General features: G+C 34.6%; 1 protein-coding gene across 1 annotated transcript; it reads left to right on the forward strand.

The window, feature by feature from the left end:
• Window positions 1–49: 49 nt before the first annotated feature.
• On the forward strand, window positions 50–18026 carry NUDT12 (nudix hydrolase 12). The gene is made up of 7 exons (XM_037530270.2): window positions 50–156; window positions 5095–5303; window positions 5835–6424; window positions 9411–9578; window positions 10727–10840; window positions 13432–13631; window positions 14517–18026. Exons 2-7 carry the CDS (start codon window positions 5101–5103, stop codon window positions 14625–14627), a joined length of 1386 nt encoding a protein of 461 aa, XP_037386167.1. The 5' UTR covers window positions 50–156; window positions 5095–5100; the 3' UTR covers window positions 14628–18026.
• Window positions 18027–18422: the final 396 nt, after the last annotated feature.

Consider the following 18422-nt stretch of genomic DNA (forward strand, 5'->3'; position numbering starts at 1 on the left):
CCTCTGACCGTGAAACTACATTTCCCATGAAGCCACGCGCGGACCCCGCCCTCCGCCGGCAGTTGGGAGGGCCCTTCCGGCGCCGGGAAAAGCGCGAGTGGGGTTGTCTCAATTCTGCGACTACAACCTGGTTTCCTCTGCTCTGGTCACCGTTCGGTTAGTAGCAGCAGCGGCGAGTTGTTCGCCCGAGTGCCCTGTAGGGTGCCCGTGACCAGTCCTCCGTGTTCGTTCGTCTCCAGGCTGCCCCGTGCGGTGTGACGCAGCTCGGCGCGGGAGCTGACGGGGACCTGGGCCCGGCGGGAGCGCCCTGGGAGGGTGGGGCGGGGTCGCGGCGGCGCTGCTGCTGTAGGGGCGAGCCTGCTGCTGGGGGCACTGCCAGCCCGGTCTTTGAGGTGGGAAAAAGGAAGCCCTGTCCAAATGGTGGGTTCAGCTTGAAAGAAGGAATTGCACAGTCATAGCGAGAAAATAAACTCTCAACGCATTTGACAGTTTGCAGAACGTGCATGGGTAGCACTTGGTTGGTTAAAAGACCTTGTCGAGTGCCCTGGGAAATGGAATTGGATGTAATGGCCCCTGTGAGCATTGACAGCTGTTTTGAAGGGCTTTCTGCCTCTCTTTAGCCATGTGACCTTGGATAAGTCATGTGCCAGTGTTACATACCGGTAAAATTGTTACATATCGGTGTAGGTTTGAATAATATTTAAGACTCTTTCAACTTAAAACTCTCGTCAGTGGCCTCACAGAACAGTCCATATTCTTCTTGCAGAGCAAGGGCAGCATTTAGTTAACTGAGTCCCCTTATCCTACTTTAAAATCCTTACCTACTAGAAGGCCTGTCAATGAGAAATGAAAAAGTAAATTACGCAATAGAGCTGGACTTCAACTTTGTGTACTTCTCTGGAATTAGTAATGGTTCTGGTTGTAGATGGCTTTGCTGCTGAGAAAGCAAAGGAGCAAAGTTCATTTCCACATCTTTCTGTTGAGAATCCCATATGCATAAGCATAGTGAATGGTACTGTATTTTTGGAGGACTCTTGCAATCATCGGACGTATACTGTGAGGACAGTGAGAAAGTAGCCAAGACTTAAAAACATGAAATAGTGAAATATTATTTAAACTTAAGAACCTATGTGGTAGGATTTTTGGGAAATAAGATGACTAGGGAGGAAGACCATATACGAGTTAGTTTACAACAGTACCTCAAAATAAAGCATTGTAAAGTTGTAACTTTTGTTAGTCAAAATATTTTCAAATCACTCAGAAATCTCACTATGAAGAAAATGGGAAGGCAAGTTGTAATCATATTTTTTAATCAAAAATATTGTTTTTCTAATAAAGAACGCACTCCTAATTTAAATTATAAAGATTTTCAATCTTAGTATTTACCCACATGTTTGCACTCCAGTGAGTACTTTTGAACTACTTATAAGTGGAAGAAATATATAAACAGTAAAGGTAAACACAATTAGAAAGTTAATCTCTCTAACCTATTTTTTCCCTAAATTTTGTTCATACTATTCCTACCGTAGAAATCATCAACTAATCTGCAGTGTTTGAACCCTAGAGGTAATAATTGCCAAAAACTGTGGATTATAATCTTTTTAACCTAAATATCTTATATTGCTTCAAATGGTGCAAACCTGGTTAGAATCCCTAATTTTTTCTTAATAACATGTCGTAAAAAAAAGTCATGCCTTAGAAAAAGTGCTTTGAGAAGTTCATAGACAACTAAAACATGATTTCCACACTTCGTGCCCTACCAAATTCACTCCAGGATCAGGCATTTACTAATAAGTATGGAATAATTATTTTCTATATCTTTTTTCTTACTGAAATAGTAACAAAACAAAGTTAATGGTTGATAAAACTTCTATATTTAAGAATAGACAAAGTGACCAATAGAACGATGTCTCATAGTAGTTCCAAAATAAATGATTATCTCATTTATGACAGTATACTGTGACAAGATGGTAATTTCAAGGATGTTATAAATTTTATGAATTTGTTAGGGTAAAAATGCATCTTGTTTAAATCGAAGAAAGACTTTAAATCTTTTTTAGCAATAAAGTATTTTTACTGTATTTTTTAATGGAAATAATTGGTTTATAGCACTGTATGATTCAGATGTGTGCTACCACACCATACCCACCACCAAGGCTCCCAAAATTCCCCACCATAGTCCATTGGGCCCCTTTCTTCTTTATTCCCTAACCCCCCATTCCCCTATCCCCACCTCTCCCCCGCTAGCCACAATTCTAGAGTCAGATTTCTAGGTTTCCTTTGGCTTAGTTTTGTATGTTCCTTTGTTTTGTTCCTCTATATTCCACCATGAGAGAAATCTTAAAAGTGTATCTTGACCCCTACCTCACACTATGAACAAAAATCAATCTCAGATGGGTTGCTGAAATAGTTGTGCAGGGTAAAGCAATAAATCATTTTCATTTGAAACTTAGGCAACTTTTGAATAACTATAGGATCATAATTTCCCTGAGGGCAATGATCTGTTTTATTACTGTAGAAGATGAGAATTTTGACATCTGCTAAATCTCTGCCTTTACTCTTCCTATAATCACTCTTCTGTGTCTCGTCCATTTTAACAACCCTCTGAACTACCTCAAATGCCTATTATCTGTTACTTGACATTCCTTCCCAAGGCTGTGACCCCCTTCTTTCTACTACCATTACTTTGTACATATCTCCATGTTGATTTATATTTAAAATTCTCAATTATAACAATTTGAAGTGTATATTGTGCTGAGAGTTGACTATTAATTACCTTTTTTTTATAATAAATTTTATTTTTATATTCCTCATACAATTGCAGCCCCCCCATTCTGACCCCAATCCCTCCCCTCCCGCCCTCACCCCCCTAAAAGTGTCTCTGGTTCATAGTTTTTTGTTGATTTTGATTTTCACTTTCTTAAAGTTATTCATTTTCCTGGTCCCTTATTTAAGTTTTCTAGATTCCTGCTATGAGTGAGACCATCCGGTATTTTTCTTTTTCTTTTTGGCTTATTTCGCTGAGCATGATCCCTTCCAGTGCCATCCATGTTGCTGCAAATTGCATGTGTTTATCTTTTTTGAATGCTGAGTAATATTCCATGGTATATATGTGCCACATCTTCTTGATCCAGTCATCTATTTTGGGGCATTTGGGTTGTTTCCAAAGCTTAGTTATTGTAAACAGTGCTGCTATAAACATAGGGGTGCAGGTGTTCTTTGGAATTGATGTTTCTGTGTCCTTTGGGTAAATACCTAGGAGTGGAATTGCTGGATCATATGGAAGCTCTATGTTTAGTAGGTCCAGAAATCTCCACACAGCTCTCCACAGTGGTTGGACCAGTTTGCACTCCCACCAACAGTGCAGAAGAGTTCCTTTTTCTCCACACCCTCGCCAACATTTGTTGTTGCTAGTTTTTTTAATATGTGCCATTCTCACTGGTGTAAGATGGTATCTCATGGTAGTTTTGATTTGCATTTCCCTGATGACAAGTGATGTTGAACATTTTTTCATATGCCTGTTGACCATTTGCATTTCCTCTTCTGAGAAGTTTCTTTTTAGCTCTTCTGCCCATTTTTTGACTGGATTATTTTCTTTGTTGTTGTTGAGTCTCATCAGCTCTTTGCAGATTTTTGTGATCAGTCCTTTATCATTAGTGTTGGGTGCAAAAATGTTCTCCCAGTTGGTGGGGTTTCTCTTTGTTTTTGTTATTGTCTCTTTTGCTGTGCAGAAGCTCTTTAATTTGATGTAGTCCCAGCTGTTTATCTTTGCCTTCACTATCACTGCTTTGGGTGATGTGTCTGTAAAGATGTCTTTGATGTGCAAATCACGTAGTGTTTCGCCTATATTTCCTTCTATATATTTTATGGTTTCAAGTCTTATGTCTAGTTCTTTAATCCATTTTGAGTTGATTTTTGTGTATGGTGTGAGGTAGTGGTCAAGCTTCATTCTTTTGCATGTAGCGACCCAGTTTTCCCAGCACCATTTATTGAACAAACTTTCTTTGCTCCAATGCATAGTCTTTGCTCCTTTGTCAAAGATTAGTTGACCATAAATCTGTGGGTTTATTTCTGGATTTTCTATTCGATTCCATTGGTCTGTATGTCTGTTCTTGTTCCAATACCATGCAGTTTTGATGATTATGGCTTTGTAGTATAGTTTGAAGTCTGGGAGTGGGATGCCTCCATTCCCTTCTTTTTTTTTCAGGAGAGCTTTGGCTATTCGGGGTTTTTTGTGATTCCATATGAATTTCATCAATAATTGTTCTATTTCTTTGAAGAATGACATTGAAATTTTGATTGGAATAGCATTGAATCTGTATATTGCTTTTGGAAGGATGGCCATTTTAATAATGTTTATTCTTCCAATCCATGAGCAGGGGATGTCTTTCCATTTCTTTGTGTCTTCTTCTATTTCTTTTAACAGTGTTTTATAGTTTTCTTTGTATAGGTCCTTTACCTCTTTTGTTAGATTTATTCCCAAATATTTGATTTTTTTTGTTTCAATAAAAAAAGGGATGGTTTTTTTGATTTCTTCTTCAGATTTATTGTTTGTGTATAGGAAGGCTACTGACTTTTGCGTGTTGATTTTGTATCCTGCCACTTTACTGAACTGATTGATGAGTTGAATTAGTTTTTCTGTGGACTTTTTGGGGTTCTCTATGTATATTATCATATTAATTACCTTTTAAAGAATTGCTTTAAAAACCATAACTATGCTAGGGCCTCCTCAGTGGCACAACGGTTGAGCGCTGGGTTGCTAAGCTGCCCGCAGCCTCTGCAGCACTGGTCCGATCCCTGGCTCCCGGGTGAGGGTCCCACATGGTGCACAGACCTCTCCTGCCACCTGCTGCTCCCCTCAGCAGTGTACTTTGTCAGTCTGCCTGTTCTGCTCTCCGCTCTGTCTCTGGTGAATTATCTCACCCTCCCGTGCTTCTGACTATACCCAGTGCGTGTATAAATAAATAAATAAATAAATGAATACAATAAATAAATAACATACCTATTCTAATTCTGTCAGTACTCAGATATGTTCAACCATTGATACAAAAATCAATTGCAAATGAGTTTTTTTTCTATTTCCCTTTTTTTAAGGACGAAATGTCTTCTCTAAAAGGTCCAAATGCAGAAATAGTATCTCAACTTCATGATTCAGCTGCAGAAGGAGATATTGCCAGGCTAACAGTAATCCTCACTCATTCTCCATCTCTTCTCAATGTAACTTCTAAAAATGGCTGGACTGCTTTAATGTTCGCTGCAAGGAACGGACATCCAGATGTTGTCCAATTTCTACTTGAGAAAGGGTAATCATTTTAGTTTGTATCACCTGAAGGGGTGTGTGGTTTAGTTTCTAGGTTATATATTTCATTTTAAATTTTTCATGTTTTATGTCATTGGACTTGTAAATAACTCAATGATCAATTTTGTTATATAAAAAATGTAGCATAATTTAAAATCTTTGTATCTCATTTTCATTGAGGAATTATTTTTCCCACCTGATGACAAAGCAAATTCATGAGTCTGATGTTTTCCTCCCAAAGAGAAAAAGTAAACCTACCCGTTGTGACTACCAAAAATGACTTATGAAATTGTAATGACTCCTTATAGAACATAATACTGCATTTTTATTTTATAAGTAGTTTTCCAGAAATTTTAAATCCTACTGTCTACTTTTCATCATTTATAATTATTTCTTTTAATCTTTGCGTGAGCAAGTTATGTACTAGAAAAATCTAATCATTAAATAGAGGGACTCGTGCATATGGAAATATTTTATTTTACTAAATACTGAAGAAAGTATTTATTTCCTATCTTATTTTTCCTTCCATCTGTAGGTGCGACAGATCCATTGTCAATAAATCAAAGCAGACTGCACTAGATATTGCTAAATTTTGGGGTTATAAGCATATAGCTAACTTACTAGCTAATGCTAAAGGTGGGAAGAAACCTTGGTTTCTAACCAGTGACGTGGAAGAATGTGAAAATTATTTTAGCAGGACACTACTAGACCGGAAAAGTGAAAAAAGAACTAATTCAGACTGGCTACAAGCTAAAGAAAGCCATCCAACCACAGTTTATATTCTTTTCTCAGAGTTAAATCCCTTGGTTACTCTAGGTGGCAATAAAGAAAGTTCCCAACAGCCTGAAGTCAAACTTTGTCAACTGAACTACACAGACATAAAAGATTATTTGGCTCACCCTGAAAAGATCACCTTGATATTCCTTGGAGTAGAACTTGAAATAAGAAAAGAGTTATTTAATCATGCTGGGGAAGTCCAAAGAGATGAAGAAGATGGGTTGGTTGCCTGGTTTGCTCTAGGTATAGATTCTGTTGCTGCCGATGAATTTAAGCAAAGACATGAAAATTGTTATTTTCTTCATCCTCCAATGCCAGCTCTTCTGCAGTTGAAAGAAAAAGAAGCAGGTGAGTACGGAACACCATTTCGTTGTATTGGTAATAATCTGGTAAGTTGAACTGGGTTGGAGTTGTATGTATCTGCATATTGTTGGAGACACACTTTTTTCCAGTAAACAGTGAAATTAGGCTTTTTTCATTAGAAACTTCCTGAAGTTCTCACACAAGGGGTCTACTCGCCTAGGAAATTACAGCAGTTTTAATCAGCCAAGATTAGTTTCCCCTGAATTAACATTTGTGCTTGCTGGTTTCTGTTGATTCTTCAGTGAATACTTACTAAGCACATGCTATATACTGAGCATGATGGCTAAGACCTGATAGTTTTGTTTTCTCTGTTACTGAGTATATCAGTTCATGTGGACCCTTATATGCCATGGTAAGAAATTAGAGGTTTAATTCAAAATTCCATTTAAATTTTGTAACTTGACCTATGTTAAAAAAAAATAAAAAGCATAAAAACACAGATCCTCAGTCTGGATGCTTTGTAGATGATGAAATGTATATAATTAAGTATTGCAGTCTGGACTCTTGTAAAGAGGAGTTTGGAGACAATTGAGTTCTGGTAAGAGCTTGTGTGACTTGGATTGGTAGCATGGGGAGAAAAGAATTCAAGATGTTCTAGTGGTAGAACTCATTGTACCTATAATTGTGTTGAATTGTGTTACTTATAATATTGTTGAAACAATTATAAGTTATAGAGAAATGATAGTGACCTGGTCCTGAGGTGGGATGATAATAAGAGATGGAGAAAAAGGTTTTTGTTCAAGATACATTTTGGAGATAAAATTGGAGAAAACAGAGAAACTATTTCTTGATAAAATAATTGAGTATTATGGGTAAAGCCAGGGAAGCAGAATAAATTTGAAGTAAATAACAATTTTGGTTTCGGGCATGTAAGTTTTAGAGGAGGGTATTAGAACCTAGAACGCCGAGGGGAGGTCTGAACTAGAAATACCCATATGGGAGTCATCAACACAAAGTTGATATTTAAATTCTGGCTAACTGAGATTACTTAGAGAGTTGAGAACAAGGAAGGAAGAGAGCTTCAGAATCATATCTAAATCCCTCTAAATTTAGAGGTCATTTAGAAACAGGGAAGCCAACAAAGGTGACATTGACAGTATAGCCAAAGGTAGGAGGAAAACAGAATATGTTCCTTGGAAGCCAAGAGAACAGCCTTTCTTGGAGCTTGTAGTGAAATATGATCAAAATTTAAGTAAAATGACAAAGTCCTTTTTTCAGGATCTTTGGTTTTAGTAATAAGAAGTTGTTGAATAATTTGACAAGAGCATTAGTGGGTGGAAGGAACAAAACTATATAGATTATGGTAGATGGGAAAGTTGGGAGATTAGAAAGTTGGGAGGTCACTTACCAGCATCTCTTTCTCTTAGATAATGTGGTAGAAACTACGTAATACTTCTTCCTACAGATTAGAATGGTATGCTTTATTCTCCACATCTGGTGAAAGCATTGAACTTTTTAAAGACAATATATTTTCCTTGGAGATCTATATATAATTTTAAGATCAAAAGGATCACCATTATTTTTTTCTAGTAAGAAAACTAAGACCATTTTACTCACCGTGTAAGTTTATGCCATTGCATAACCTCTCTGAGCCTCAGTTTCCTCCTTCAATCAGGGTAATAATAGTACCTACTTTTTAGGGTCACTCTAAACATAAGTAATATAAAATATACAAACATCTCTACATGGTACTTGAAACAGTAAATACTCAATAAATGTTATTTTCCTTATTGTGATGATGCTTACATAATGTAGATACTTTCATGTAAATTGTATATTACAAGGTAATGTTGCAGGTAAATATTTAATGTTACCCATGATTCATTGTAATTTAGGGTTATATTTATTTTATCAATAGATTATTAGTTTCATTTTTCCTAATTTAAAATATCATTGTTGGCAGCAGCTTTTCTGCCCACCTGTGACTTCACAGGTGTGTCTCTTCTCCAACCTTCTCCCTTTGCAAAGCAGCAGCGGCAGCTCTCCTCCAAGACTGTCGGCCTTTAACTATGCAGACTTCTGTTTTCTCAAACCTGTCCCTTGAGGGGGCAGCTCTTTCTACCCATTTGTGTCTGTGCAAGTATCCTGAACTCTTCTCTCCCTTTTTATAATAAACCTGTTCTTTAGGATATTAAATAAATAAATAAAATATTGTTGTTTATGATTCTTTTGTTTATTTCAAAAATTCTTCAAACAAATAAAATATTTAAGGGAGAGCAAGTTTTTCAAGCATTTGAAATGTAAAATTTCTAGTCTCATTGCCTCAGTTGTAATACTTCTGGTCAGGCTATATTAATTTATGTTTTCAAGTCCCAAAATAAAGACTATACAGTCAGAGTTATATATCTTAGTATATATTCTAAATCTGTATATTCTTATATAGTCTAGGATGTCTAATAGCAAGCATTTTTTAATGAGCAAAGGTAATCACAAATATTATAAATGTAATATTTTCATACTCTGCTTTCTTGTAAACAGGATATGTTCCACAGTGACATGAAACAATAGTAACTTAGTCACCAGGGAAAGCAAGATTGATTCCTACAGTTTTCTAGTGATACTTCCTTTATAATTCAAATTTAAGTGAAAAGCTGCATTTATAATGTACTTTTATAGGTGTCACTACTGTAAAATCACTGTTTGTAAAGTCACTACACTATACATTTGAATTATGCATATCTAAAATTTAAAAACAACCTGTAATACAGCCCTGAGTTAATACATTGTATAAGATGGATGTTAGTCCATCTGTCTTATAGTATATTTTATTAGCTCAAATTACAGTTAAATCAAATTTGTCATCTTTAAAATGAAATCTTTCATTTTAAAAGACATATAAACATCTTAAAAATAGGAACCCCAATCACGTTACTATTAAGAAATTCAATGTCTTTATTTTTGCATAACAGTATTTTACTTCTATATTAATTTGTCACCTGTCATAGGATTAAAACTTATTATTCTCTTAAAGGGGTTGTGGCTCAAGCAAGATCTGTTCTTGCCTGGCACAGCCAATACAAGTACTGTCCAACCTGTGGAAGCGCAACTAAAATCGAAGAAGGTGGCTATAAAAGAGTGTGCCTAAAAGAAGCCTGCCTTAGCCTCCAGGGTGTTCAAAGCACATCCTATCCAAGAGTTGGTAAGCCATTTCTTTTACAGTGATATCACAGCCGCCAGGAAGCTCAGGGAGCAAGACCTTCTGGAAAGATAAGGCATTGAGTTGCTGAGGGATTTAATCAATATTAAAAGCATGTGTAATTTAGCCACTAAGACTACAAGTATTAAGGTATTACTTTCATGACATCAAGGTAAAGGACATTTGTATGTTATTTGTCATTTCTTAATTCTGCATAAAACTATATAAATTTGGTATATTTGATACATGATTTCAAAAGCCCACCAATCTTGGTTCTGTTAGTGCAGAGACAAAAAGAAAAAAAAAGCCCCCACAATTCAGTGCCTGTTTGAGCCCTGACCAAAGCAAGACAGCCTGAGATAGCTTCTCATTACCACTGTTGTCTGCCTGTGTCTTCACTCTAATTGTTGCTTTGAGTCTGCTGTGAGGTTGGAAATCTGATAACTGAGCTCTTTAAAACTGTGTGAAAAAAGAATAGATAGACTCAGCAACACCTGAGGAGGTATCCTGAGAATAAAGTAATGGCCTAGTGACATCTGTTTTTGTTGCTCAGAGCCTTTTGCTTTTGATTTCTCGTTCTCAGTCATGCTCTAGTGAGAATTTGCTGGATTAGTCTTCTTGATAGAAGGAAGAACTGTTATTTATTTTAATTTTTCTTAATGGCTTAAGCCTAATCATACAGCCACATTAGCTTTTAAAAACACTTTGTTGAAGCTTGGGATGGAAAAGAGAGGGAAACTTATTATATTTACTTGGAAAATTAGACATTTCCCCATGCAGTATATTATCTACTCAAACTTTATTTAATTGAAGTGTAATTAACATTATATAATTCAGGTATTCAACATAGTGGCTTAATTTTATAATAGTCAAGCTTTTTTTAATTAAAAAATAACATGCCTAGCATACCAAAAACTCACAGTATCATTCTAGAGGACAAAAATTGCTACCTTTAGATTACTGATTATATTTTATGCAGTTTCCATGAAATTCTCCATCAGCAGCTATATCAACATAGAAAGAAATAATTTCTTATAACTGAATGATAGTAACAAGAGTTCTATCCTTTTATATCCTAATAGACCGTGATTTTACACAATAGGTATAATTTGTTTTCCTGTTGTTCATTCACATGATATTATTTTTAACAGATCCAGTAGTAATCATGCAAGTTATTCATCCAGATGGGACTAAATGCCTTTTAGGCAGGCAGAAAAGATTTCCCCCAGGCATGTTTACTTGCCTTGCTGGATTTATTGAACCTGGTAAGCCCTTTCTTAATAATTTTTATAATAATTTTAATTTAACTTGTAATTTACAAGGATACAAATTTAATTTTTAAAAAAGTCAAGTTTAGACAGTTTTTGAGAAATACTATTATTTTTGTATTATAAAACTGGGATATTTTAAAATATTTTGTATGTTTTAAATTATAATTTTTATGTTTTAATATTGTAAAATTTAATCTATTAAAAGTTCATCATTTGTTCTTTCACATGTCTTTCATATATTGATCTTACCTGGAGTATCTGCTTGATTTATGCCTTCCTTCCTTCTCTGTTCAACTCAAAACTGTCTGCTTTTTTTTTTTTTTAATATTATTATTATTATTTTAAGATTTATTTATTTATTTATACATACAAGCACTGGGTACAGTCAGAAGTGAGGGAGGGTGAGAGAATTCACCAGAGCCAGAGTGGGGAGCAGAGCAGGCAGAAGGACCGAAGTACACTGCTGAGGGGAGCAGCGGGCGGCAGAAGGGGTCTGCACGCCATGTGGGACCCTCCTCCGGTGGCCGGGGAGCAGCTGGGGATCGATCCGGCGCTGCAGAGGCTGCGGACAGCTTCGCAACCCAGCGCTCAACTGCTGTGCCACCAGGGAGGCCCAAAAACTGTCTGCTTTTGAATAGGTTTTCTCTGATTGCCCCAACCCCAAAAACTTTTAGCCCCGTGAGCCCTCCAGCATTCACAATCATTGTTTTCCTACATGTTTTTTTTTTTTTTTCCTACAGTACTCAGCACCACCTAGTGTGCTATTTGTATATGTGTATCTCTCTCTCCCTACTTATTTCCTAATATTCTGCTCATAACAAAAAGTAAGTTCCATAAAGGCAGGGAAGTTACTTATCAATACTGTATCCCAAGCCATTAAAATAGTGTCTCATATGAGGTAGGATTCAATATATATTTGTGGAGCATATGAGTGAATATATCTATAATGTTTAATCCCAACTTCCAATATTAACCTGCATCAATAGATAATATGAGTAGTAAACATGTAGTGCCACCCCCTGATCTGAAGGCTGTTTATTAAATTGTATGATTCTCATATGACCTTATAAAGTAGATATTGTTACAGCAGCGCTGCAGATGGGATACTGAGGCAGAAAGGTTGAATAAGTTGCCCAAGATCAAGCAGGTGTTAAGTGATAGTGCAGGAATTCAAACCTGGACAATTTAGCTCTAAGTCCATGCTCAGCCACTACACTGCCTCTAGCAGCTCTAGGTCATTGTTTGTTGTTGTTGTTTTTAACTTCTTTGTAGCATTCCATTTTGAATATTCTCATATTCATTAATCCATTCTGCTGTAAGGCTTTCAGTTAATTTCAGAGTTCTTGTTATTACGAACAATGATGCAATAAATGTTTGTATACTGTTCTACTGCACATTTACAAGAGTATCCAGGGTATTTATCTGAATGTAGAATTGCTAGTTTGTTGTATATAAACATCTTAACCTCTTCTAGATATTACTAAGTTGCACTCCAAAGTATTCTGCCAATTTATACTACTTCTGGCTGTACATGAAATGTTCTGTTATTCCACATCTTCACCAAGTTAGGATTTTCAGACTTTAATGTGCCATTTTGATGGATAAGAAATAGTGTGTCATTGTAGTTGTCATGTTCATTTTCCTGCTGATAGTGCATCTTTTCCAAATGTGCATTTGACAACCAATTTTCTTTTTCTGTGAATTTTACACGTTTATACTCTTGACCTGTTGTTGTTTTGTTTATCCCCTTTTTCTTAATGATTTTAGGAGGTTTTTTTAATATATATTGTATGCCAATATTTTGTGATGATCTTGCTAATATTTTATGTCTGTGACCTGTCTTTCCACTCTATCTTTAATGAACATAAGTTGTTAATTTTAATATAGGAAATTTGTCAGTCTATTTTGAATAGAAAGCTATATTTACATACAAAATTATTTCTAAACTTTCAGATAAACTTAAAAACTAACTTTTTTATAACTCTCATTCTGTCAAATAAATATAGAGTACAAAATAAATAAATAAATTAATTAATTAAATTTAAAAAGAAGTATAGAGTACATTTACAAGTGTCACTTTGTTTTATCATAGCTGAATCAACAATCATCGAGAGGAAAATAATCATTTAGAAAGAAAAATAATGAGTTTTAGCTTATGTGTTTTAAAACTTTTGGTATATGGTTTTTAACATTTTAAAAATGTTATCTTCATTACTGTAATTGACAACATTAGAAGGAAGGAAAGAGTATCACGATTTTAGTGAGGAAGAGACTAGCTGTTTATAACTATTAAGTGATAATAAAGTGTTTCTATAGTGTTTAGCCAGTAGTAGGTGCTGGATAGTTGTAGATGCTATAACTTGGACCTTTAAGAAATGAAAAGTTTTTTGGTATTTTGATTCTGCCTGTGGTTTTATACTTTAAAAAATGTTTTCTTGAATTCCAATCTAGTGTTTGGCTCCTACTTTCTGATCCTTTGAATTAGGTTTCTGTCCAAAGTGATTTCCAAATGTTTGAACCATTCAGAGCACAAAATGTCCAGGGCATGTTCATCAACTACTTGTTCTTTTGCTCCATTTGATTAGGGGAGACAATAGAAGATGCTGTCCGGAGAGAAGTAGAAGAGGAAAGTGGAGTCAAAGTTGGCCATGTTCAGTATGTCTCTTGTCAACCATGGCCAATGCCCTTCTCCTTAATGATTGGTTGCTTAGCTGTGGCAGTGTCTACAGAAATTAAAGTTGACAAGAATGAAATAGAGGACGCCCGCTGGTTCACCAGAGAACAGGTAAAGTTCAATTTAATTTCCTTCTTCTATTGATTGTTCTCTGGCTGTATTGGTTTGAGCATGCAGCAAGGATACATGTTTTCAGCAAGTTGAATGAATGGGTATGGCCTCTCATCATGCATGGATTACAATGGAATTGATATGTACCATGTTAACTGAGATGCCATTTTCTAATTTCAAATGCCATTCCTTTAGATATACATGTTAGTGGGCCCCATAGATAAATACTGATTCACAGATAAGAAACAAGTTTGTTATTTTTAGATATTAAATAGTATTTTAGTTTTAGCATTAAAACAAATAGCTTCCCCAAAATACAGGGAAAAAAAAAACTGAAAATTTTTGAAAGTTCTTGTTCAGTTTTTAAATGTCCTTACATACAAGAATAACAAAATTCACAAGAACTTTTTAAAATAACATCTCTGAGTAAAATATTGAAAGATAAATTACTTGTGTGTGTTTTGCATGACATGGAGTATTTGTGTAGAAACAAATGGATACATCACAGTAGTGAAGACCTGAAATCCTTTTTGACTTTACATTAAAAAAATATATTTTATGCACAAGAAATTAGATTTTTTTCAGAATATTACAAAATGGAACCTGTTCCAAATGTTGAGTTCACTCTGAAAATAAGTGTGGAGCATATAATTTGTTTTTTCATGACTTTATTTTCATAAGGGGATATGCCTTTCTGAAATAATTTTTAAATTGAATCACTAACCCATTGAAACAGCCAAAACTTTCTATACTAAATTTTGTGTATTCTACTGTTGTTTTCACTATAAAATCATCACGTTTTAGTTGAATTGTATAAGTATGGAAACAGTCTTCAGGTATGCCAGTGTTGAAATTCTAATAAATTTTATTTATGATATGTTTTAGGTTATGGATGTTCTGATCAAAGGGAAGCAGCAGGCATTCTTTGTGCCACCAAGCCGAACTATTGCACATCAATTAATCAAACACTGGATTGGAATGAGCCCCAATCTCTAAATGAAATAACTGGACTCTTGAGTATTAAGTGATTTCTAATACCACTTATTTCTCAAGTGAAATTAGAATGTTTAGTGCTCGTTAGCATGTCTCAACACAAAATATCATATTGGATCTTTGAAATACTTTCAAAGTATACATCTTAACCATAGAATTCATATTTTTATTGATTATAGCATTGCTTCAAATTTTATTAAATCTGAGTAAGCCTTCTCTGAGCATTTGTTTTGGTTGTGCTCCACAATTTTAACTCACAAAGCCGTATTTCTAATAAGAGCATCATATGGTAAAGACATATATTTTTAAAGTGTCAACATTACTAAATTCCAGCATCTCTTGTAAGCATTAGACCAGTCACTCAAGTTCTTTTTTGAGAAATGAGACAAAATAATTTTAATGGGTTTTGAGCTAAATTTTCAGTCCTTTTGTTGCCATAGATATCCCTTCAGTTGTCGGTAATTCCTTTTGGTCTTCCATTTGTAATCCACTTTTTTCTTCTGTTTCCATTGGTCTAGCAGTGATGCTGTAATCGTGTTGCTACTAGTCCATTTTAATCAGTGTTAGAATTATCTGTCTTAACAACTTTATTGGTGATCAGAATATCATTCCCTTATGGAACAGAGCTTAAATGAAAGCACACCATTATGTCCGGGACCTCTGCCTAAAACTCAAATATAACATCTTATTTCAACAAATTCTAAGATGCCTTTAAAAAATAAGCTTATCATTGAAAATTAGAAGATTCTAGACAAAATGAAGTATAGTAGCTCACAATTTTGTAATAAGATCATTTTTAAGGCTGTTTAAAAATTATTTTAAAAGGTAGTCTCTAAATGTATAAATTTATTTTAGTGTGTTAGGACTGGGAGAGGCCATAAGGTTAATATTTGTAGTTCAGTGCCCTTCTTTTATAGATAAGAAAGGGAAATCCTAAAAGGTAAATTTCATTAAAGGTGAATCAGTTAATGAGCTAATTGGCAAAAGTTACATAATTATAGTTTACAATTTAATAGAGTTAATTATAATTACAATTAAAAACTTAATTACTGTGTGAAATATTTTCCCTCTAAAAGGAAGCAGAAGATATTACTAAAAGTATATGTATACTATAACAATGAATTAAAAGAAGTGATAAATTATCAAATATTGTTAAATATTAAGTTCAGACACTAAAATTTATTTAACTTAAATAAGATAATTTTCTTAGATAAAACTGTATTTTACTAAAGATTTTCTTATTCATGAATGATTTCTTGTGAATGAATGATTTCTTGTGAATGAAAGCTTATTACTACCAGCCAGGACTTTAGACAAAGTTAAGACTTACACAGGACATTTGGGTCCATAATAAAATTTGAGCTTCTTGAGTATATATAAAATGATGTGCCTTGATTATATGAAGTATAATAATTTCAGGTTCAGTTTTACTTCAAATGTATTTTTAATGCTTAACAGATTCAAGGATTGTATCATAAAATTTCAGTTTTTCATAAAGTTGGGATATTAAAGTACAATATAAAGTATCAACAAAATTAATTTATATTTAGTTTTGGTTAGTTAATCCTGTACTCAGGGAAAAGCAATATCCAAGTAAATTATTGTTTTTGTTAGTCTTAAATTGCTAGCCTCTGAGAGGTGAAAAGCTACATGTAAATAGATGGAGTAGCCAATTCAAGAAATGATAGTTTCAAGTGCCATGAAGATATTCTAATGAAAATGACTATAACAATATATTAAAATCTTTATTTTCTGTTTTGTATGTTATGTATTTCTTAATGCTTTGATAAATTTCTTTCGAAATATGGGGAAAGCCAAATTTCATTCCCTATTTAGAATTAACGATGCATAAGTAAAAAGTATAAAAAACCTTTTTAAAAGTTGCCATATTTGGGGCCTCTCTGATGGTGCAGCAGGTTGAGTGCAGCGCTGCGAAGCTGTCCACAGCCTCTGCAGCTCCGGTTTGATTCCCAACTGGCGAGGGAGATTCCCACATGGCAGGGCAGACCTCTCCTGTCTCACCCGCTGCTTCCCTCAGCAGTGTATTTCAGTCTGCCTGTTCTGCTCCCTGCTCCGTCTCTGGTGAATTCTCTCACCCTCCCGCACCTCTGGCCTGTACCCCAGTGCTTGTGTAAATAAATAAATCTTAAAAAAATGAATAAATAAAAGTTGCCATATTTGGGAGGCTTAAATTTACATTTAAATATGTAAAATGTTATTGTTTGGAATCATATGTGTATATGTATATACACACATGCAGACTTACAAATACATACATATGGTCATTATATCTTCAGGTTTATAGTTACATGTCTCATCTAATGTCTTTTTATTACTTGTCTGATTTTATCAATCTTTGCTTCTTGAATTTTCACTTGTTTATTGTTCATGGAAAGACTAGAAGAATTAGAAGCTCACATATTTCACTTAGTTGGTAAAGTGATTAAGTAATTCTTTCAAAAGCCAACTTAAGGTTTTGTATGAAAATAGAAGAGAATAGAACAACAGGGTGAGACCATGATATGGAAGGACAAAGTATTAATTTGCTAATGAGCCAAATAAGGTCAATTAAATCTTACATAACAGTGAATAGCAGGTCCTCAAACTGTGTTGCTAATGTGACTACACTAAAATATTAGGTGAAAATTCATTAATTATTTAGCATAAGAATTGCACAATGCAAATTTTATTAGAGATAAGAATCAATTACTAGTTTTTGTATGTGTCACATGGGAGTAGTGGTTGCTGAGTGAAATTCATGTGAAATTTTAAGCTGCTCTTAAAAAGGGTAGTTTTCTTTAATTGGAAAATATCTTGGGCAGAGTAATCCAAAGTGCAAAATTAAGAGTATCTATTTGCAAATGTCAGAGATCTAGGTCTCAATGCAAACCAGAAGCACTTGCAAAGGAATTAAGAACAAAGTGCAGATAAATTACAGATAAATTGGATTTCAGTGCAGATAGGTAAGGGTGTTCCATAAGAGGCCAAAAGTGTGGAAGTGTTGACACCAAGGGACAGATGAGCATCAGAGACAGGTGGTGTATTTTGAGGAGACAAGTTAATGTTGCTGAGAGTCTGTATATTCAAAGTGAGCGTCACTGGTCAAGGAGAATTGATGAAAGAGAGGTCACTTGCGAAAATAAACTCGTGAAAATGATGTGGTTGTCATTGTTTATTGTTTTATGCTACACTCAGCCCTTTGTCTTACCAAGACACTCAAGGTAGAAATTCAAAAGAGCTTCTGAAAAAGGGAATGCAGTTTATTATCAAATACAATAGATTTTCAAATAATTCAATTTATTTGACCAAAGTAGAAATGTCAAAAGGAAAGTCATTCTAGTAATAAAAATGTCATGAGAAAAAAAATGGCTAATCAGAATTCTTTTTGTTGTGTGGGAAAATTTTTGTAACTATAAAATGAACATTTGAACATGTTACTTGGGCTAACAGACAAATTCCTCTTTCTATTGTCATTGAAAGATATCCACGTATAAATATGCTCATCATTGGAAATAGCACTTTTAACTCTATTCCTTCAACAATTCTGTATTTCTCATTACTAAGCAGATGACACCATAGCATTGGACAATGGATCTCCTTTTCACAATTCCTGTTAGAATGTTGCTTTACAGAATAATGGAACTGCTATGAAATTTTAAAACCAGATTTTAAATTTACAAAGAAGCCTTTCTGCTATTTTTCTAACTAGAAGTTTGATAAGAGACAACCTGCAGCATAAAGCATGAAAATATGTCCTCGTTTTCCATTCCTGAATGCATGGGAATACAGCAAACTAAC

Source organism: Talpa occidentalis, unplaced genomic scaffold (genome assembly GCF_014898055.3).
Source record: "Talpa occidentalis isolate TD23 unplaced genomic scaffold, MPIMG_talOcc4v2.1 talOcc4.6, whole genome shotgun sequence".
Lineage (NCBI taxonomy): Eukaryota > Metazoa > Chordata > Mammalia > Eulipotyphla > Talpidae > Talpa > Talpa occidentalis.

What these genes read in the sequence shown, in the direction of transcription:
- NUDT12 (XM_037530270.2), top strand. Translation starts at nt 5,101, where the DNA reads ATGTCTTCTCTAAAAGGTCCAAATGCAGAAATAGTATCTCAACTTCAT. An exon ending in GTTGAAAGAAAAAGAAGCAG is followed by an intron (nt 6,425 to 9,410) that starts GTGAGTACGGAA and finishes ATTCTCTTAAAG; the next exon opens with GGGTTGTGGCTCAAGCAAGA. An exon ending in TGCTGGATTTATTGAACCTG is followed by an intron (nt 10,841 to 13,431) that starts GTAAGCCCTTTC and finishes CCATTTGATTAG; the next exon opens with GGGAGACAATAGAAGATGCT.